The sequence below is a fragment of the Homarus americanus genome, unplaced genomic scaffold (assembly GCF_018991925.1).
Source record: "Homarus americanus isolate GMGI-L3 unplaced genomic scaffold, GMGI_Hamer_2.0 scaffold40856, whole genome shotgun sequence".
In the NCBI taxonomy this organism is placed as follows: domain Eukaryota; kingdom Metazoa; phylum Arthropoda; class Malacostraca; order Decapoda; family Nephropidae; genus Homarus; species Homarus americanus.
Window position 1 is genome coordinate 5,557,615 of NW_024734615.1, and position 23,626 is coordinate 5,581,240.

At 40.0% G+C, this 23,626-nt stretch overlaps 1 protein-coding gene across 1 annotated transcript in view; it reads right to left on the minus strand.

The window, feature by feature from the left end:
• LOC121870394 (arylsulfatase B-like) overlaps window positions 1–20,179 on the minus strand; it is a gene marked incomplete at its 3' end in the record, with an annotated part of 41,864 nt that extends 21,685 nt beyond the window's left edge. Inside the window, 2 exon segments of the mRNA XM_042372219.1 lie at window positions 8,518–8,647; window positions 19,988–20,179. Coding sequence (XP_042228153.1) covers window positions 8,518–8,634 — 117 coding nt within the window.
• Window positions 20,180–23,626: the final 3,447 nt, after the last annotated feature.

Consider the following 23,626-nt stretch of genomic DNA (forward strand, 5'->3'; position numbering starts at 1 on the left):
TTCTCCTTGCCAGCTGTGCCTGAAACAATCTGATGAGTCAAAAGTCCAGCCTCATGACAAAAACTGAGCTATATTACTTTGTGGAAAATTTAAGCACTAAACTGCTTCAAAGGCTAGTCATTCTTAGCATACTCAGACAGGTTAGATAAAAGTAAACAAATCTGTGAACTAAATAGAAAGTAAATCTGTGTGGAAAATCTCTTGTTATCCTCACCTGATATCTTAAACTAGGCAAAAAACTAAACTTTCTGAAGCAAAAAAAATGCATTGCAGTGGCAGAGAACTCCAGTATGACCATTGTCAGGATGAATAGCCAGTGTTCAGCGTAACAGCAGTTTGCTGCTTGTTTGGCGCCAACTCCAACAGACGGAGGTATGGTAGGCAGGCAGGGAGGGTGAGCACATGCCCTGGCTGATAGCAGGATAAGACAGCAGTGGACCTTGGCAGCCGAGTGTGAAGCGGTATAGATACCACGAGCAAAAGTGACCATTGACGGAGCAGCGACGGCAGGCTTGGTACCGATTGAGAGTGACGGAGGAGATTGGTGATAGAAAGTGAAGAGCAGCTGGGAGGTGATGGAAGGGATAGTGTCGATTGAAGGTGACAGTAGGAGGAGTAGTGATTAATAGTGACAGTGGGCAGAGCGGTAACAGAAAGAACAGTGGCAATGGCAGTTAACGGTTAGAGGAAAGGTGACGGAAGGGACAGGAAAATAGGGAGTAGTGACCAGCGTGGATGGATTTGGTAAAGAGAACAGAGTTGATGACTTGAATGTGAAGGACTCTGTCATACCATGTATATATGTTCTTGTTATTGGTTTGTTGGAAATTTTATTTTTAATTGAAAATACAGTTACTCCTGTTATTGACCTACCAGTACAGTACACAAGGCAAACCCTACACATAATCATATCTCTGACAACCATTCCCAATGGAAAAGTTGACGGTTCTGGGCAAACACAAAAAATCCACTCTGCCACATTTGTAGAGTGATATGGTACATCTAATTTGCAATAGAAGTTTAAAGTCCTGCTATAATAGTCGAGATAAGTTTATTTCTCTAGAAACAGGGCCACCATATGCAATGACGTCACTAGTTTCAAACTTATTGCTGCAGTCAGAGGTAGTAGAAAGGACTGCCTCTTCAGACCCCAAATGCCACGTTCAGGCAAGTTATAAGGGTGCTTTTTATGGTCTAAGTCATGGACATTTCGTAAGTGAAGAAAAGTGCCGTGAAGAATAGCTTCAAACATAGGTTGGATGGATATTTGAGCGATAGGGGTTGGGTGTAAATGGGACTGCCCAGTATGGGCCAATAGACCTGCTGCAGTTTTCTCCATTCTTATGTTCTTATGGATGTTTATACTATGAAATTTGTTGTATGGGCAGCTAATATCCATTGAATTAGTTTATGTGTTTAGTAATATTTATATATTCAATATAGCAATACTGTGTTGCACAGTAAAGCACAATTAATTATCTAATACTGTAATATTTATTTACAGAGCCGATTGGCCGAGAAGGTTGGACAACTACAGCTGGCTGCCTCCCGCTGGGAAGCTCGCCCCAACCAGTGATGTCACAACCAATCACAGAGCTTATCGCAGTCAAGTGACTTTTTAGCAACTTTAACCCTTATTTTTTACACTTTTCGGCCCAATTTATTTTAAAATATCATTACCATCGTAAATTTAAGCATTTTCTGTACCCATTGACCTGCCATCTTAAGAAACAATTCCGACCGTCAACTCGTCCATTGTAGTCAGGTAGGTATTGATATGTTTAGGCGAGTGAATCTGGATTAATGTAGCTTTGGGAGGGAGAAGCCATCATTAAACAAAATACTTATGAGCTGGAGTACGTACAACAGACGCATATAATTCTAATAAGTGAATAGTTGTGACTGAAATTTTGATTGTTGATGTGATCCCCGGTTACAAATCGGCAAGTGACATGAGTGATATACACAACTAGTGTGGCACATGACTCAATTAACTTTACTTTAAATGACAACTCATTCTTCAAAGGAGTCCTTTCTAGTTTCCTGGTACAGTAGCAAGAACTGCAATACATTCAGTCCATTACACAAAAACTTGGGTTCCCTTCATCGTTTGTTGATCATTGTTTTAAAAGGGCCAAAAAATCCTTTCATTCCACTCAAACTAGGCAAGTTCCTACATTTAAGAATATTTTGACTCTACCTTATCGCAATGAATTTGTCCCGTTAGTACAGTCCTTTAAATTATTAAACATAAATGTTGTTTTTAAGTATGACTCAACTATTACTAATATATTAATTAAGAACAGCCCAACTTTTGAATGTAAATGGAAATGCTTACTGCATTCCATATAGCAATTGTAATGGAAATTATGTAGGTCAGACTGCGAAAGCATTGCAACTCAGAATTAAACAGCACAAGTACAATATCAGAACAGCATCTGAAAGCAGTACACTGTTCGCTCATATAAGGAACAATAATCATCCCATAGATTGGGAAAACAGTTTAGAAGGGTATAAATCATCATCTGTCACACAAAGACTTCTGGTTGAAGCAAGTTTGATGAGAGAATTGAATTCTATAAACCTTAGTGATGGTCAATACAAAACCGATATGTTACACAAATTTATTTGTCAGTGGCCCAAGGTTAAAAATGCTTTGAAAGCATTCGAGGTAGATGTAGGATAGATGAATAGTGGGTCTCATATTTTTTACCTGACTTAACATGACTAGTTACGTCGCCCTTTCCTTCAAGCTCCTCTTATGTTTGCGGTGGTGTTGGTGTGTGGATTAGTGGATATCATGCTTTTGACCTGACCTCATGTTTTGTAAGGTCACCCTGTGTACATAAGCCTCTCTCAGTCCTTGTAATTCAGTTGCCTCTGAAAATGTCTTGAATAAAGATGAAAGCTAAGGTGCTCCATTGTTTCCCTTTTTCCTGTGTGATTTTAATAAGATTTATCTTACCCACATTTCCATTGTGGATCTGCGTGTTATATACAGGTACTCCTCGACTTACGACAACCCGGACATATGACTGCCATGGTCGTATAAAATATTCTTCAAATTATGTACAGTATTTTCTAGTACGTACAGTGATCCCTCGGTTAATGAAATTTCGGTTAACGAATTCCTTTTGAATTCCTCTCAACATGTTTTCGCTTGCTTACCAGCTGGAATATTAGTCCGCCAATACAGTAATCGGTTCTAGGGCTTAAATTCGTTCCCATTTGAATAATATCAAGAAGGTTGTACTATTCAATAATTTTCCAAGTTTTACATTAAAATTTTTAGTCATTTTAACAATTATTTAACATAATTGAAGTTCAGGGTACTAGTTTTTAGCGCACCAAACAGCCACTTGACTCACCCAGCATGGCGTCAGTTTGTGTCTCTGCTCAGTGTAGATAATATCTTGCTTGAGACTCTCTTGCACATAAACTATTTTTAGGTTTTTACAGTACCATTATTGGTCATTCTGAAATTTATTTTACATATTGACAATATAGAGTGCAGTGCAGTGTTAATTTAAAGAAAATAATCTTGAATTACACCAAGTGAACTTAAAATTTTATGGGTGAAGTGACGGCATGAAGCATGGGGTGATTTCTCTTCCAACACCACTTCCTTCTCTTCTCCCTTCTCCTCCACCCCCACTTCTAATTCCCATCATCATCATCATCAACCAGGAGCCTTCTACATACACACCTCAAAGTAAGTGTACTTTACTGCATTTATTTTTACTTTGTATGTAATTTTCGGTGAGATGGAACCAATTACCCAAAATCCCATTGAAACAATGGTTTCAGTTCACGAAATTTTCGGTTAACGAACGACCTTCTGGAACGAATTGTGTTCGTTAACCGTGGGACCACTGTACCGACGTTAGTGATCGAGCTGTGTCCTAACAAAATTTTCGTTTGTTATTCCCTTTAAAATAGCTGGCAAGCATAAAAGTGAGAGTTCTCGTGGTGCTGAGAAGAAAAAGAGACACCCATTTTAGAATTTCTATGTACCCTGTATTATTTTCGCCTTTTCGACTTACGACCAATTCGACTTACGGCCTGGTCGTTGGGACGAAACCCGTCATAAGTCGAGGAGAGACTGTATTCCGTATTTGCTGGCATATAAGACGCACGACCGCATAAGATGCACCCCTATTTTAGAAGGATATTTTGTGGATTATTTTTCTAATATGTTTCGTCATACAATTATTGAAAGTGATTTTAAAGTGGTTTTGTAGGGGAAAACAAATGATTTTGTGCATGTAAATACAGTAAAGCTACCAATAACAATGGTTCGACCAACAACTTTTCATATTTAGGACCCTAGTAAATTTAGTACCCAATTCAATTTACGTCCTTATTTCATTCGTATTTACTACCAAAATGAAAAAAATTAAATTTTCATATAAATAATAACTAAATCCCAATAAGTATTATAAAAAAAAAACTGAAAAAAAAAAATTAAGAGCGCCTTGTGCAAAGAAGCTGCCTTGCTAATGAGTGGTAAACAACAGTCAGAACTTGGCGGGCCTTTTGTTTCCTCGGTGGTAATAACTGGCAAATCCTGTGTTTCCTCCTCCACCTCTTCTCCAACATCGATGTTCTGGAGTGCATCACTAACGTGTCGGCGTCGTGTGAGGTTCCATGTGATTAATGACTGCTGGCGTTCGTTTATCTTTCACTGGTATCTTGGCATAAATGTGTTGGTGATGGCCTCCACTTTGCTCACCAGTGATGCACGCTCATTCTCATTCTCGGACAAATCTTCAACCAGTTCTTGGAGGTTCTAACAAGTGCTGAGTATCAAAGACAAATTGCTGGTTGTGATCCTGAGTTCCGGTTCCTCTTCCGCGTCGTCTTCACCTGCTTCGTCAGATGACTCATCAGCCACATCATCCAGCATTTCTTCATCATTCTCCTTAAGCATCTCGTTGATCTGTTCTGCATCCACCTCACAGAAACCTGGGGCTGGGACACTCCTTGCACTTTCTACCGCAGCTTCTAATAAATCCGCCTGACGCTGCACAGCCAACCTTGCGTTACTCAGGTGTGGGAAGAGGGGTTTCCAAGCATGTTTAATGGTTGCCAATGTGATTTTGTTCCCTGCAGCTACCATGTGGTCCACAGCATGTCGGATATGAAATTGCTTCCAGAATTGCTTGACAGAGAGCACATTCTGTTGAGTGATGTCACTACGGGAGTTGCTAGCAGGGTCTTGCTGCAAGGTGGGGGAGTTGCCAGAGGTGCCGACTGAAGCAGGGTCGTCTTCCACATCGCTATCATTAGCGTTGTTGATTTCGTTCACTTCATCTTGAGAGTCTGTGGCTTTCCTCATTCTGTCATGAACTGCCTTATTGTAAAGCAACTTCACGTGGCAATTATTTCTTGATCAAGTGGTTGCAGTATGGAGGTTGTATTGGGGGCAAGAACACCACCTGAACATTAGGTTGTCTGCCAACCAGATACCGGGCATGGCCAGGAGCACTGTCCATAAATAGAAGCACTTTAAAATCTAAATTCAAGTTCCGGCAGTCATGTCGTGAGTCAGGCACAAAACACTCATCAAACCACTAGTGGGATATATTTTGCATCATGTAGCCCTTGTGATTTTGTTTCCAATACACATTCAAGTTATTTAAATCAAAATTATGGTAGGAATGAAGCTTCTTTGATCGGTAGATAACTAAGGGTTTCATCTTATGCTGACCTGATGCATTTGTGGTTAGTAAAGCAGTGAATCGGTCTTTAGCCATCTTTACCCCACATGCCTGTTTGTCATCCTTTGATATAAAAGTAGCACGGGGAGATTTTTTCCAGTAGAAACCCATTTCATCACTGTTATAAATTTGATCCAATGAGTATCTACCTTCTTCTACAAGTTGCTTTGCTATCTCTGTTAATGAAGTTGCAGCCACCTCATCTGCAGACGAAACTTCTCCACGGTACAGTGCATATTTCACACCACGTCTCTTAAAGTTGCCAGCCAGCCAACAGAGGCACCAAATTGAGGGGGATTATTTATGTTTTTCTTGCGACATATTGCAGCATAAAACATCAGGGCTTGGTCTCAAATTTGTGATCCATCAACACTTGCAGTTTCTGTCACACGGCGGGCAAGCCACTTGCTCAAAAAATGTTCTGTCATAGCTATCAGCCCGGTTTTCTCAGAGGATTCATACACAACTCTATTTGATGCACCAACATTTCCACCAAAGAACTTCTTTGCCACTTCTAAAGACTTCTTTATCTCGTCTTTCTTTGCCTTTATTGACCTGATTGTGCTTTCCGGAAAACCAGTAATCTTTCTTATCTCACTAGTTTTTAGGTCTTCCCCAAGTAACTTAATCACACGCTGCTTATCCTGCATCGAGTACTTGGCAAACTTAACTCTTTTATGATAGTCCCGCTTCTCCTTTTCCTTATTTGGCTGCTTAGGTGGGTCTGCCCCACTATCACCAGTAGGACCCCCAGTAGAGGTAGAGGCCATTATCTTGACTCGACAGGTGGTAGCACCAACAAAAAAAGCACACAATTGCAGCCCAGGCGGTCGCTAGGATGGCGCGGGAATAACTGGTATGATGGTTGTGACGTCATTCAAGACGGTGGCCAGCGTTCAGCTGGCTGGATCTTGCGAAACTCACAATATTTTACGCCAAATATAAGACTTGGTTACATTAGGAAGTGCTCCCGAAATTCAAAAATACGAAATGAAATAGCGCGAAATATGAGATCTTACTGTACAGTACAGTATATATACAGTACAGGGGTATTAATATATTACAGTTACAGTAGTTAGGTACTGTACTAAATTACAGTACAATAGTTAGGTACTAAATTACAGTAGTTAGATACTATTTTACAGTACAGTAAAAGTCCAAAAATCCGGATGCCAGGAATCCGGACCACCCGAGAATCCGGACTTTTCGAAAACTCAAACTTTTTAAATTTAGCGGGCTTTTGTGGGTTATGTGAATGAATGGAGTTGCTTTAAAAAATTAATTTACATAATTCTAATAATAAAAGTACAGTTAATTGTAAATTATAGGTAGCTAATTTTGTTAGTTTGTAATTAGCTTGAACTGAAATGTAAAATTTGAGGCACTATAAATCTTTTGTGTGTATGTGTGCATGCGTGAATGCCACAGCTGCACAACGACAACAAACGACCACACGATCCCCACTTTAAAACAAGCAATCAAACTGTGACAACGTATGTAATTTTGAGTCCTACTCTTTCCATGTACAGAGTACAAGCCCATAATAATGGCCCCTAAAGTAGATAAACTTTAATGTGTGAAGAGAAAGAAGAACACATTGAAATTGAGTGACAAACTTGAAATAATTAAGAAACTAGATCGTGGTGTGAGCAATACTGTTCTAATGGAAATATACGACATTGGAAAGTCTACAATTTATGATATAAAAGAGGCAAAGAATAAAATTCTAGAATTCACAGCTTCTTCTGAGCCTTACATAAAAATTGCTGAAAGAAAAAGTTTACATTGGCCCAAATTAGAAAATCTTGATAAAGTGTTGCACGAATGGTTTTTGTTAAAACGATCAAAAGGTATGGCAATTTCTGGGCCGATACTTATTGCCAAAGCAAAGTCTTTTAAGGAGCAAATGAACATCGAATCAGAGTGCACATTTAGTGATGGATGGCTTAGGAATTTCAAGACTTGTCATGGTATTAGACAGTTTGTTTACATTTTTGTCTAGTGTTGACTATATTTTTCTTTAAAACTGCTCGTTTTGATAAATGAAGCATGCTTTATTTGCTAATGAATAAACTATCAAAATGTACCTGTTCATCTCTTCTTTATTCCTCCTTAAATTTTAATTTTAAAAGTACTGCCTGAGAATCCGGAAAATCCGAAAATCCGGACCGACCCAATCCCCAAGCAGTCCGGATTTTTGGACTTCTACTGTACCTGTACTGTAGATAGGTACTAATTACAGTAATTAGGTATTCAATTACAGTACCCTGTAATTAGATACAATACACATATTGGGGGTTTTCTTGTCATTGGGGAACCGTACCATATTTTCCATATGCTGCGCTATTTGCGATATAAATATTCACTTAACGAATGGTTCTCACAAAACCTATACCATTTGCATGGCGTGGAATACCTGTACTGGTGAAGTTTTGCACGGAGGTAAGCTGAGTTGGTTTGGGTATGTGGAGAGACTGAATGAGACCAAATGGGTCCAGAGATGCATGAGCCTACATGTGGAAGAAATGAGAGCCAGGGGCATGTCAAGAATGATTTGAGGGAAAGTTGTATGAAATGACAATAGAGGCCGCAGGATGGAGGGCTGCCATCAGGTAATTGCAGCTAACTCACGCAAGCATGGAATGTGGCTGTAAAAAGATGATGATGATTATTGTATTCTGCAGGTTTAGACATCAAGTGAATAGGTAATACAGTACTGTATAGCATATTTCAAACATCTCAAAATCAGCATCTCACCAAAGTGGTTAATAATCATACAAAACATATAATTCCTTACTAGATCATCAGCAACAATGATGACAATATGTGGGTGAACTTGGTCAGCTCCACAACTGGTGTGCAAAAGTAGAGAGAGTTCAATAAGCAGCATACAGAGACCAAGCTGGGTCATCATGAACCTCACACACCTGCCCACAGGAAAAACATATGTAATGGTAAAGCTATACAGTAATCTTAAAACAAAATCAAAAGTAATCACTACATTACAGACAATATTTCTGTTATAATATGATACACAGGTGTTGTCATGATTAGTGGGTTAGGTCACACAAGACATCGTGAACTATCAAATCTTGAATTACGGTAAACCCTCAAAGATCTGGACCCGGTAAATCCGGATTTTGGAAGATTTGGACAAAAAATTTGGGGGTTCTGGGCTAAGAAGCCTCCCTAAGGAACATTCCCAAAACAGGGTGAAGGTAGTTTTAGGCTTAAAGTTTTTATCTTATAAAATGTCACAGACTAAAATTAGCAGAATATAACTTGCATTGCTGGAATCCTTGCAAGATAGTGAATAATTTGAGTAGGTATAGACATCACAAAGTTTGCACAAGAGATAAAAATTTTAGTCCTTTAGTGTACAGTAGTACATTTAAGTACAAGTTTTCAACTCTTATTTTCGGGTAGATATACGTAACTTTCTTCATTTATTTTTACTCATTTACATGCACACACCATCCTAAATACATATTGTGTTAAAAGTAAAAGAAACAATTGTCTTAAGGGCAAACCTGTACTGTACTCAAATGTTCTAAATAATTACTTAATTTTTTATATCTAGTGCAAACTATAGCATGTTTATATTCAAATTAATCACCATCTTACAAGAATTCCAGCAATGTAAGTTATATTCTCCAAGTCAATTCAGTGACAATATATAAGTGAAAAACCACTCGGTAACTTTCGCCACCGTCTGTGTCAACACCTCACCTCCCCCTCGGCCAAAACACCCGCTATAACTTTGTTTTTTTTTCTAAATTTACATCAACTTAATTTCAGTGGTAACTAAATATTCTTAAAACATACTTTGTGAGCATAAAAGCATCTCATGCTAATCACTAAAATTATTAATAAAGACAGAAACAAACCCACTGTGATCGACCCTGGCAATGGCTGCTTATGTGTACAGTATAATGTAAAAAGTGTCCATACTGCATCAAAAATTTCAATGAAAGCATTATGTAAATGAAGAAGTATGTAAAGTATCAACATTACCAGACCATGGAATTAGTCAAATAAATCAAGTTGCTTTAAAATATTCTGGTCCCAGGCTGCAGTGTGCACCTCACATCTCGCCGAGTAACTCGAGAGTTTTCAAATTCATGAGTCTAGACTCCTGGGATTCACACCTCACAGAGAGGGTAGATCGACAATGCCCAGTAAACCAGTCGTTAAAGTCTCCAAATGTGCAACCTTTGGTATACTGCTTGGTGTTTAGGATGTACAAGGTCATCTCTCTATCTGTTTCCAGTGCAGACATCTGTACCTGTTCCTATTAGCAGCCTGGGTATCCTTGTTATGATCCAGACTGATCCCTTTTAGTGTATATGAAGAATTGGCTGTCGTTGATGTCATATTAGCTCCTAATTTACATATACAGTACTTACAGTACCTTACTGTACTGGGTACCTCCTTCTTGGTGTCTACACATACCCCTTAAATTTCGCGGGTTTAAACAACACGGCCCTCGCCCATCCACGGATTGCACTACAGGTTGCATGGGGATCAAGGGAGGTTGTGAGTGTGCATCTGAAAACTTCCACTACTGGTCTTGAGTACGTTACCCCGAGTGCTACTAGTGCTGCCAGCACTAGTGCATTTGCATCCTGCCCTGAATTAATCTGCCGCCCTATTTTGGTGTCATCCGCAAACTTGCTTATGTCACTGCTGATCCCAGTATCTAGATCGTTTATGTAGATTATGAACAAGAGTGGGCCCAGTACTGACCCCTGGGGAACCCCACTGGTTACACAGCACCACTCAAATTTAACACCATCTACGCTGACCCTCTGTGTTCTATCGGTGAGCCATGATTTTATCCAATTTAAGACTTTCCCTCGATACCATGAGCCTTAACTTTTCTCAGAAGCCTCTGATGCGGTACTCTGTCAAACGCTTTGCTAAAGTCTAAAAAAAAAAACATCGTAATTTTTGTCATTATCTACTACCTCGCAGACTTTCCTAAAAAAGTCAGCAGATTTGTTAGACAAGATTTTCCCTTTGTAAACCCATGTTGAGAGTCGCAGACTAATTTGCTTTTCTCTAAATGCGATCGGATGCTATTTGCTATACAGTAATTGATTCAAGAAATTTCCCCACAACTGAAGTCAAACTAATCGGCCGGTAATTTGACGCTGATGTTCTGTCTCCCTTTTTGAATATAGGTACTACATTGGCCTGTTTCCACAGTCTGGCACAACCCCCGTGTCTAAGGATATCGTAAATAAATTTACGAGGGGTCTGCTAATCTGTTCCTTACACTCTTTCAGAACTCGAGGGAGAATTTCATCTGGCCCCGGGAACTTTGTCCACTTTAATTTATTTATCTTCTTAAGAACATCCTTTTCTGATAATGATATTCTTTTATTTCTCTTCTTCATTTCCCCTAAATATCAGTCCCACCTCAGGAATTTCCTAGTGAATTTCTTCTGTGAAAACTGATAGGAAGTAGCTGTTTAATGCTTTGCTTATTTTCTCACTATCATCGATCACCTCTCCTCTCTCTGACTTTAAAGGCCCCACTTTGTTCTTGACCTTTGTCCTATACTGTATACCTGAAAAAATCCCTTGGGATTCGCCTTGGATTCTCTTGCTATCCTGATTTCATAGTCCCTCTTTGCCTTCCTTACATTTTTCTTAACATTCCTAGATAGTTCATTATACCTTCAGTGTTTCTGAGCTGCTCCTCCCCTCCCTTGAATTTCTTATAAATTTCTTTCTTTATTCCTATGTCATGTTTAAGTTTTTTGGTCATCCACCTTGGCTCATTTTTTTTACCTAATTTTTCTGTATGGTATACTTTGTTCTTGTGCTTTACGTAGTATACGAGCGAATATATTATACCGGTAGTCATGATCAATTCTTGTGACACCTGTGACCTCACCCGCTCCTACTGGGGACTGACCTAACTGTTCCCAGGCGAACTCACATAGGTACCTTCTTAACCCCTGATAATCCGCCAATCGAATGTTTGGGACTCTGACCATATTGTCATTGTTTTTCATTCCCAATTTAGGGTGAACCTGATTTCTCTGTGATCACTGTTTCCTAGTTCTTCCCCAACTGTGATATCTCTGATAATATTTTCTTTATTTGTTAATAATAGGTCTAATATATTGTCACCTCTAGTAGGTTCTGTAATTAGTTGTTTCAAAAAATTGTCCTGTACTGCATCTAGGAAGTCTTCAGATTCATAGTCGCCTACAATGTTGTCCCAGTCAATATTTCTGAAGTTGAAATCCCCAATTATGCACAGGTTGTTGTATTTTGCTGCCCTACTCATTTCCTGCCATATGAGCTAAGCTGCTTCTTTCCCAAGACTTGGGGGCCTGTAAATCACTCCCATAATTAGTTTTTCTCTTCCTTCCGCAATTTCTACCCATACAGACTCGGTTCCAATTTCACCCTTTATTGAATTATTAATTCAACATTTTAATGTATCCCTGATGAAGAGTGCGACCCCTCCCCCCTTCCTACCTTCCCTGTCCTTGTAAAAAAGGTTGTACCCTTCTATGTGGTACTCTGATAAAAAGTTCTTGCTCGCCAGATTCATCCACGTTTCATTGACTGCTATGACGTCTACATTCTCGGTACATACAACCGCTCTCAGCAAGTCTATTTTATTTCTAACGCTCCTACTGTTTGTATAGTATACATTTAAACCTACCCTTCCCTGGTCCTGTTTTACCCCTTGTCCTGAGTAACCAATTTTACTTCCCAGGACCTGCTTGTTTTTTGACTCCCACTTTCCCCGACCTCTCTCTACTGGCGAAACCCCCCTTTGGAGTGACAATTTCACGCTCCAGGGATGCAGACAACGTCTTTACCCCCGCACGAGACAAGTGTACTCCGTCACGACTGTACAGGTAGTCGTTGCCATAGAATCGTTGCCAGTTATCAATGAATGCCCAACCATTGTTTGCACAATGTTTTTCCAGTCGGCAATTTATAGCAATTGCCCTGGACAGCCATTCACGACCAACCCCTCTTCTAGGCAAGACACCACATACTATCGGGATCCCTCCCCTATCTCTAATCTTCCCCAGCGCCTCCCTATACCTCTTGAAAAGTTCCTCACTCCTAACCTTTCCTATGTCGTTTCCTCCCACACTAAGACACACTACTGGATTGGTACCCTCCCCTGACAAAACCCTATCTATCCTCTCAGCTACACGCCCTATCCCAGCCCCAGGAAAACACACCCTAGTCCTACGTTTCCTATCTCTTGCACAAAAGTCCTATCTAAGAACCTCACCTGGCTGTCCCCAACTACCATGACCTTACCACTGGGCAGGGTATGAACAACTGCCCTTTTCTCTCCTGGCACCACACCGTCCTGCCTCTTCTCTTCCTCACCAGCTTCCTCCAACACTTGGTAGGGGTTACTGCACTCAACACCCTGGTCAGCATTCCTGAGTCTGACCCTAGTCCCTTTGGAAGCAACCACTCTCTACACCTGGTCCTCCTTTGCAGGTGTCCTGCTAGGCAGGACACCTATCTGAAGGAGTTCAGTCCTGAGGGCTTCATTCTCCCCCTTTAGAGAGTCTATCTTTCTCCTCAACTGCTCCAGCTGACTTAACATTCCGCCCCTCTTCCCCCACAACACAACGATCCACGGCGGCCATTTCCTCTGGTTATTAACACGAACACTTAGGGGCACATCCTTCTCCAAGCTAGGTCAGGTAGGGTATGACCGGACGCAATGTCAGGTGGGGGTAGGGTGGGGGGATTAGTGGTCTCATGTTACTTATCTTCTGATGGAATGTTAGGTCACCCTTTATTGGGTAGGGGATTAGTGGGTGTCATGACCTGAAGATGTCTTGAATAACTACGAAGGCTAAAGAATTTTTAGGGAGATTCTGATAAGTATAAGTATCAGTGAGCAAAGTTGCATGACATACCACAAAATAAAAAACAATAGTGTTATTTCAAATAAACAAACTGTGACATGAGCTCGAGCTAGAATTCACGCGCCCAGTACCCGTCCACTCAGCTGTAGCCTGTGTCCCGTCAGACCCAGTGTTGCTATTTTAGGAGTGGGCAAAGTGGGCAGCTGCCCAGGGGCCTCCACATATTACATCTGACCTTGGACTTAAAGAAGCCTATACTGTACATGCATTCTTGGACAGAATCATTATTGAGTAGAGGTTTATCTGATTAATAATGCAAAGAATCATCTCTCTGTAATAACTAATAATATATTCTTTTCTGTGAAGTCCCTTGAAAATTTTTGACATGTGCGGTAGAAGCTATATCAGGGCTAGTCGACTTGAAACCACATGAATGACTCCAGTCATGTCTCACTTTTGTGTGTGTGTGTGCGTGTGTTGGGAATATATGCACTATCAATAAATATACAGTTAATTAATAAGTGTTCAAATTTCAAAATTTTCCCGGGGGCTTACAGCGCCCCCCAGAACTCCCAGATGTTTAGGCTCGCTTCACTCGCCACCCCACCCTCTTGGGTAGTTATAATGAGGGGGGCCTCCACAAAGAGGCTGCCCATGGGCCTCCACAGGTCTAAATCCAGCACTGAGCTACACAAAATAGGTAGTTCGCCTTGTGTTCTTTTTCTCTGATATTTTCTATATCTAAGAAAATGGAGTACTGTATAATTATATGTTTTATTATTTTCAATATGTAATTACATCACTTTTATTGAATTACACAATCATCTTTCTATTGGTAATCAATCCACCGGATTTCTTATTTGCGGGAGTTTCTATTTCTTGGTGGTACCACTGGTTACTCAGAACGTCAGGCACGGTCTGTGTACTTTCAGCCGCGGTGACAGAAGCTACTCATAATTAAATAGCCACAATGGCAGCTGCCAAGAAAGCCAAATTAGACGTTCGATTGTTTCAACCCTCTTGGACAAGAGACTTTGGATTTATTCTAAAGAATGGTCGAGCTGTGTGTGCTCTGTGTTGCGAGAATGTTGTTTGCCAGACATCAAGTGTAAAGAGACATTATGAAATGAAGCATGGGAAGACATTTAAGGACAATGCAGACAAGGCTGAAGCAATTAAGAAGGCAGTATCCAGCTATGAAAAACAAAGCAGCGTTATGAAGAATCTGAGTGCAAACAAATATCATACAACTGAGGCCAGCTACCAAGTTTCTCTGTGTATTGGTAAATACGGAAAACCATTTATTGATGGGAATTATATAAAGGAGGCCTTTCTCAACAGCTCCCTAGTTGTATTTAGTGATATACCAAACAAACACACAATCATCTCAAGGATAAAAGACATGCCTGTTGCAGCCAGGACTGTAGAGAGGTGCATATCAGACATGGCTGTAAATATAAGAGAACAGCAAACTGTTGCATTAACAAATGCAATTGCGTTCAGTATTGCTGCTGACGAGTGTTGATATAAATAACATACAACGTTTGGCTAGTGTCGCCAGGTACAGTGACATGGAGGTACACGAGGAGCTGTGCTGCCTAAGACCTATGCATGGTACTACCAAGGAAGATGACATTGTTAAAACGTTCATTGATCATTTTGAGGAGAGAGGGGTTGATATTAAAAAAAATATATTTGCAGTTACAATGGATGGCGCTCTTGTTATTATAGGAAAACACAGGGGATTTGCCAAGCTAATTGAGGAAAATATCGGGCACCCCATCCTGAAGTTACAGCATTATTCATCAAGAAAATCTATGTGCCAGAGTTTTAAACTCTCATCTCAATAAAGTAATGGCCAATGAGACAAAAATTTTGAATTTCTGGGTTGCACGATCTGCTCTTACACACAGACAATTCCAGTATTTTCTTGATGAGATGAATAGTGCATATGGAGACATACCCCTTTACTCCAGTGTTAGGTGGTTAAGTTGTGGGAAGGTTTTAGAACGGTTAGTGGAATGCTTTGATGAAATCGGGATCTTTCTGAAAGGAAATGGCCAAAAACACCCTGAAGGAAGATGACCAATGGGTAGTGAAACTTATATTTCCCTCAGACATTACCAACCACCTCAGTAACCTTAATCTTCACCTGCAGGGTGCAGGACAAACAGTTGTGAATCAGTATGACACTTGGAAGGAGTGGTCAGCACAACATCCTGTGAATGTTACAGAGATTACAGTGTATACATGCAAGAGCTGAAGTCAGAGTTCTCTGTCAGATTTTAAGATTTCCAGCACATTGGCCCAATGTTTTCTTTTTTAATTAAACCTGAAAAATTTTAGGAGTGACTTGGACTTGTCTTTATTTGATTAGATGGAAATTGGAGACCTGGAGATGCAGCTAATTGATTTTAAGTCGTCTTCATTATGGGTAGTAAAGTTCACGGAACTACGTAGATCACTTGAAACGACTGCAAGTGATCATGAGGCCTCCATCCTAAGTTGCTGGGCATCCCTACCAGAGAAATTTGATTGCATGAAGAAGGTTGCCTTCATACAGCTTTCAACCTTTGGATATTTTCACACATGAAGAATATCCCCAATTCTCATCACAGCCAACTTACAACTGATCATTCAGAGGGGTGTGTGCAACTTAAGGTGTCCAGATATACTTCCAACATAGCAACACTGAGCAAGGGGTAGCAGGGACAGGGATCACACTAAAATGGTGAGAGCATTTTATAGTATTTGATTATATATCTTACCATTCATCTGTAATTGTGTGTATTTCAAATATGTATGAAAGCATTATTTATCAATAGTATATACATGTCAATAATTTGCACATTGAAAATTATTGTTGGCACGCAGGGCAGTAGAAATGTTAAAAATAGGCACAGTCTGTTCAAAAGGTTGCTGGCCCCTGCAGTAAGGTATTCTAAGAAAAGGACAAGGATTTACAATTTTAGTAATTAGGTTAAATTAGGTTAGGTAGCACAGGGTGTGGTAAAAATTTGGATACTGTCAACCTTGGACTCTATAAGTGACTTGTATAATACAGGTATGGAGATGGAGTAAAAATACTTTTTCTATAATGTTTTGTTCTTAGAAATTTATAATTTTCGTTTTTTTTTTTTTTACTTTTCAATTTCACTTAAAAATGCAATTTTGATGACACAAAGTGGGCAGGGCTTTGAATTAGTGAGAAATTGTGAGGTAAAAATGCACAAAAAAATGAAGAAACCAAACCTAATGAAACCTAATTAAGGTACCAAGCTAGGAAACTTTTCAATAGAAGAAAAGTTCTTCATTTTATCAAGAACATATCAAAAATAGTGTAGGAAATAATATTTTGCCAAACACAAAGACCATCGAACACAACCTAATAACTCTCAAATATCAGTATAGGTATAAGTGTTTAACCGATCGCAACTAGATTAACCCGTAGGCCCTGACCTAAATCAAAAGACAAAAGAAGAAAAACAAAAATAAAAGAAACCCCCCAAAAAATAAATTGAAGTAAAAAAAATTACAAATACAGGGGGTATAAATTTCCAATGAAAACACTATAAAGGGGTCTTCTCTTTTCTCTATCACCCTATATACAAGTCAATATACTGTATATAGTGCTGTGATTGACCTTTTCTGAATCTTAACAAGTGTGTTAATATTTCAGTTCATAAGGAAAGGCAAGTTGCTGGTAAGCATTCCACTGCTTACCGATTGGTTGGTCACTGGGAAGCATTTGTCAACAGTTGAAACAAAAACATGGTGTCGTTTGATGGTTGATAAGCAGAGCTGTAAAGTAACTAAATAAATTTATTGAAATACTGTACTGTATTGTACTAAAGTAAAATTTTTGGGCATTTACTTTTTAAAAAATACTCTAATATTTTTAGTTCTGTACTTTAACTTAAGTATGGTTTTCTAATACTTTTACTCCAATACAATTGAAAAACAAGATTCGTTACTCGTTACATGCAAACTAATAATTTTTTTTTTTTTTTTTATTGGGCACTCCCCTACATCCTTGTGTAAGGTGAAGCGCAGAAGCATTTACAGTGCCCAACGGGGAAGCATGCTAAGTTCATGCTTGCCTTTATGTCTCATGAGTTAAGGCCGTAGAAGCCTGAAGAGTCGATGTCATCAAGTTATTGGAAGCTCCAACAACTTGTCCCTGAATACGAATTCGCAACTTTCGATTTACACCAGGTACCTACTTTACTGCTAGGTGAACAGGGACTAATGGGGGCTAGGAAGTATGTCCAAACAACTTCCACCGGCCCGAGAATCGAACCCGTGACATCTCACTTGCGAAGGCAAGAGCGGTACCACTCTACCACCAGCACCCCCCAAGCTAACAATAGAGTATACTTTTAAATAATTAATTATTAACCATAGTAAAAGAGTTGTGTGAGTGGAACCGTGAAGGGTATGGTATGGGTGAGGGGAGACACCACACTGTCACATACCTAGAGGTCTCATGAGGTGAGATGACATCAGGTGGCAGTGGCCATGACAACGGACTTTCCCCTTGATCTTCTTGTGTCCAGAGCACCTTGACCACCCTCCTCACCTATCCTACCCTATTATCCCCCTCCCCCATTAAATCCCCTCTCTTCTCTCCCACCTTTCCTTCAGGGACTTGGTCTTCCCGTTAACATCAGTTGTGTCTTTGCATATACCTGTACCTAAAATGAATTTCAAAGAGGCTGTGACTCTATAATGTTTTACATAATTCCATCTTAGATATAAAGCCTGCATCTATACATCTGCGTGAAACTTAGTATATTTAAAATTCTGCTTAAATAATTAAGTACCCCCCCCCCTCCTGCACCTGCCAAATGTTACGTGGTGCAAAAAATTAATCCACTCATCAATTAGAATCGAAAAGTGACGTCACCACAGCTACATCCCAATTAGAGGGACAGTTCACGGCGAGTCTTAGTCAGACTCCGTCACTATGGAGGCAACAATCATTCACAAACTCCTGAGGTTTTTCCCGACATTATGTGACTTATCTCTCAAGCTTAACACCCTACTCCCTGTATCTGTTGCTTGTGAGCATATGTTTAGTCATGCTGGGCTTATTTATTTTCGACAAAAATGAAGGACAGATTCGCTTAAAACACACCATCATACACTGGAAAAACATATTGGTCAACCCCTAGGGACTCATGTCCTTAAGTAAAAATTTGCCTTCAGGTTTTGGCATTTTTTGACCTTCCACTTTTTTTTTTTTCAATACCTCAACAGCCGCTCATCTCCAACAGCAATGGGGGTCACATTAGTATTTAACAAGATGATTTAACTATAAAAACCCATTTCAAAAGTCGATTAGGTGTTGACAACCTCTAAATATTTACCGTAAGTTTGCCCACAGCAGATGTTATGTTAGGTTAGGTTAGATTAATTTATGGTTAGGTTAAGGTTAGGTTAAGATAGGTTAAGTGAGGGTTAGGTTGTTAGGTTAATTTATGGTTTGGTTAAGGTTAGGTTAGGTTAAGTTATGTTAGGGCAGGTTAAGTTAGGTTAGGTTAATTTATGGTCAGGTTAAGGTTTGGTTAATTTATGGTTAGGTTAGGTGAGGTTATGTTAGGTTTAGTTTAGGTTAACTTCAAATTTTAAATAAAAACTTTTTAACACATTTGCCATAACTACGAGTGTCTACTATAAAAACAAAGTGAGATTGCAGCATTTTTAAATTCGTTTCTTCTTAATAATCAGGGTCAATTTATTGTAACACAACGGTCTTTATTTTGATATTAAAAATAGGTTTTTCCTATGTATTTTGATGAGTTTCGAATGAATTTTATTCATTTCCACCGAAAATCATTTTTTTTAGATAACCCCTCCCCCTCCTTCCCAACAATCATAACAGAAAAACATTGATTTTTTTAGAATAAATAATAAATTATATTACCAACCAAGAAAACCTAACCTAACCAGGAGGCTCTGGAGCGATGCATCAGCAGGGGGTCAGACCACCTCAGCCAGAAGTAAACAAATCATGGCAACACTTGACAGCGAAAGTAATAATCGTGAAAAATTTAAATCTAAGTTATTCTTAATTTCCGGTGGAAATATCAAAGAAGATAAAGTCTTACAATTGTGTAGACATTATGATATATATATATATATATATATATATATATATATATATATATATATATATATATATATATATATATATATATATATATATATATATATATATATATATATATATATATTTAATCCAGAAATAAAGACCAGTGTGATACTATAAATTCACCAAGATCAGCGCTTGTGAAGTCGTAATTAATGTAACTAAGCATTTGCCCAAGAAAAATGTATCGAGGTTGAAGTAATCAACATACAAAACTGTCTACAAACAGCCTCCAACTGCATAATTACCGTGCAGCTGACGGTCACGAGTCGTATAATAGACGAACCAGTTCTTGTGAACCAATACCAATGTCAAGGTAATTCAGGGTGTTATCTCGGCGAATATTAATTTTGTACTGCAGAGCTAATACAACGATTTGGATCAAGACATCACGTGCAAGTCAGTCAGCTGATAGCCTAATACCAAGGCTTATCATAAGGAATTTGATGATAAAGGAAATCGAGCTCCCTTATAAATTCTTTTTGGTCCCGACACGGGCGTCATCTACTGTATTGAGATTTTTTTTAACGTTAACTCCAAACAAAGACTATATTTAGCACCGATTTTTTACTTGCTCTACAATTAATAATCACAGGGAAGGCCCGAAGTGGTTGTGATTAGCGATAAGGGGAGGGGGAGGGATGTTTGTTTCACCAACTCGCCACTGAGCCCATCACATTTGACCAACGAATGAGGATCAAATAAAATGACCAAGCGAACTACAAAATTTTCTTTGTTGAACGTTTAATTATTAGACATAAGCCTAGAAATTTGATGGATAAAGTAAAATCTTTATTCAGGCAGAAAGAAATAACGAAAACAATATATATATTCAATTTCAATTGTTTATTCCTTGATCGAGGAAGCGGGATCCTAGTGCTGTCACTAGGTACCCCTGTACAATGACACCAGAAGCATCTGGCAAGTGTGACAAGTATATACAGTATAAATATTATAAAGGGGCTTACTAAAGCCTAAGGAAGGAAGGGTATTCCTTTAACACATAATCAATGTTATTTACATAATATCTGGCCAGTATGAGGAGGAACATCGTGTCTCCGTCAGGGGGTCGTGGAATGGTGGTCCAGCAGGCGTCACGGAAGCGTTGTGTGTGGGGACTGTAGGGTACGGGTTGTTTGGTTCACACTCAGGATGGGATGGAGAAAGGAAACTCACAATGTGCTCTCTGTATACATGTTGTATTGGATGTACAGTGCAGCTTGGTGCTGGGAAGTGGCAGCGTGGTTACAAGCGTGATGTAGAGAGAGCTGGTTGGTGAGGATGTTCAGAGGAGTACCAGCTTGTGGGTCGCCATGCTCGCCGGCGGGAGCGAGGGCCGCCAGGCAGGAGGAGGAGGAGGAGGTGTTGCTTGCTGGTTGGTGTAGGTAGAAAAGAGAGAGTGGTCACCACGAGGTCAGGTCTTATATAGCGGAGGTAGGCGTGGCTTAATAGTTGACCTCCGTCATGTAAGGCGGCGCTGGTTGACCTAGACCACGAGGCATACAGTGGGGAATTCGCGGGGTCGGCTACTCAGCGACAAGCGTTTGTAGGGGAGGAATCCACTACAGGACATCTTAGGAGGTAGTGGATAAGGGTGCAACTGTCGGGTCTTCTACATAATGCACAAGAGCGATGCTCAGGGGATGCGGGGATACCAATCTCCCAAGCAAATTCATACCCAATGATGATACGGGCAGCAATCACTTCCCTTTTCCGCGACCCTTTCCCATAGACATACGAGAGGTCAGGAAGTTTACGGAGGACACTGTACCAGGTGGGCGGGGAGTCCAGGGGGATGGCTGCTTCCCGAGCTTCTCTCTGTTTGCGGCGAATTTGGGTCCTAATCTGTAAGTGTTCGAGGAACAACGTAGTCAGGTGTGGCCTTGTTGCAGCCAGTCTTGGCAAGGCCATCTGCTGCCTCATTCCCCAAGATACCGACATGACTGGGTATCCATAGGAATGTCACAGGATGGCCTGCATCCTGAAGTGTGGATGTTAACCCTCGTATTCGGAGGATGAGGTCCTTATTTTCCCCTGATCCAAATGCGATCCCGTCGAGAGCAGACCTGGAATTGCAGCAGACAAGCAAGGGGCAGAAACCATCTGCTTCTTCCTCAGCGAGAAGGGCAGCAAGGAGGGCTATTAGTTCAGCCTGAGTGGAGGATGCCCCATCAGAAACTCTGAGAGACAGTTTGATAGGCTCAGGGGCATCAGGACGGGAGATGTAGACACCAGCCCCGGCCCTACCTGTAGCGGGGTCAACAGAACCATCAGTGTAGTGGACAACCCTACCTGGGGACCAGTGGGTGATCCTGGAGAGGTGGTATTTGCAGAGAATAACAGGGTTCACTTGGGATTTCGGGAGCGTTCCACCGAGGGCAATCACTTCAGGTTGGAAATCCAGCCAGGGAGAAGGAGACGAACCAACAGCAGGGGTGACAACAATATCAGGCAGGAGGTCGTGTTCCTGAAGGGCTCGGATGAGTGACCCTCGCCACTGTCTTCTAGATGGAGGACGGCCTCGGACAGCAGGAGTCAAGTTGGCTTGAACATAGTTGCCCCGAGGATCCCGTAGAATGGAAACGGCAGTTTTTAGGTAAAACTCCTGGACACGATTCTGTAAGGGGGAAAGACCAAGTTCGGTATATAGAGAAGTAGAGCGTGTCCACTGAGGAGCCCCACAGATGATACGAGCAGCTTTCCTCTGGATAACTTCGAGACGATTGACAGCAGTCCGACTAATGTTGACGAGGGCAGGGGCGGCGTAGTCGACACAGGAACGGACAAAGGACTTGTACATGGTGAGAAGTACAGGGATAGTGGCACCAAGGGAACCCCTGCACATGGTAGAGAGGGGAGCGAGACGCCGAAAGCATATGTCTCGAAGATAGCGGACTTCAGGGATCTGACAACGTGTGCGAGTTACATACACACCCAGGTATTTTGTCTCATTAACCCAGTCCAAGGGCATTCCTGATAAGAGAAGGGGTGGAGGTACAACACGACCGTGCCACATGGCTTTTGTTTTCGCAGTTGAAAGAAGGAAACCAAGTGAATCACACTCTCTGGAGACCAGATCAAGACTAATATATATATATATATATATATATATATATATATATATATATATATATATATATATATATATATATATATATATATATATATATATATATATATATATATATATATATATATATATATATATATATATATATATATATATATATATATATATATATATATATATATATATATATATATATATATATATATATATATATATATATATATATATATATATATATATATATATATATATATATATATATATATATATATATATATATATATATATATATATATATATTTTTTTTCATTCAGCATTAACCCATTCATGGAAATTAAACTTAAATTTTAATTCTCCTAGTTTTCTAAAGCTTCCAATTATCTGCAATCGTTTGAATATCTAACTGATCAGTTATGTCGTTTTCACAAGCTGTGAGGCTCCAGTGGTTCCCAAACTGGGGGCCATGGCCCCCCAGCAAAATTTAGTGGGCCATAAGCTGAGGCTATGTACACATAAAAATCCCAAGCCCCACCACACTAGAACAGCCAGTCAGCAGCTGAGCCAGCCAGAGATATGGATTGGGAGAGGGGGGCCATGGATAAGGATCATATATGAAAAGTGGGTAATGATCAGAAAAAGTTTGGGAACCACTGTGTGAGCCAAAGATTATGCAACCGTTTTCCTGAGATTCTGTTTCGCAGGGATGTTCTCAAACGCTTTAAAGCCTGCTAAAATACCTTTCACTTTTACATACTGAAGGTGGCGCTGTCAAGAATAGCCTGAGAACTTTTGCTACATGATAAATGATACCATGATG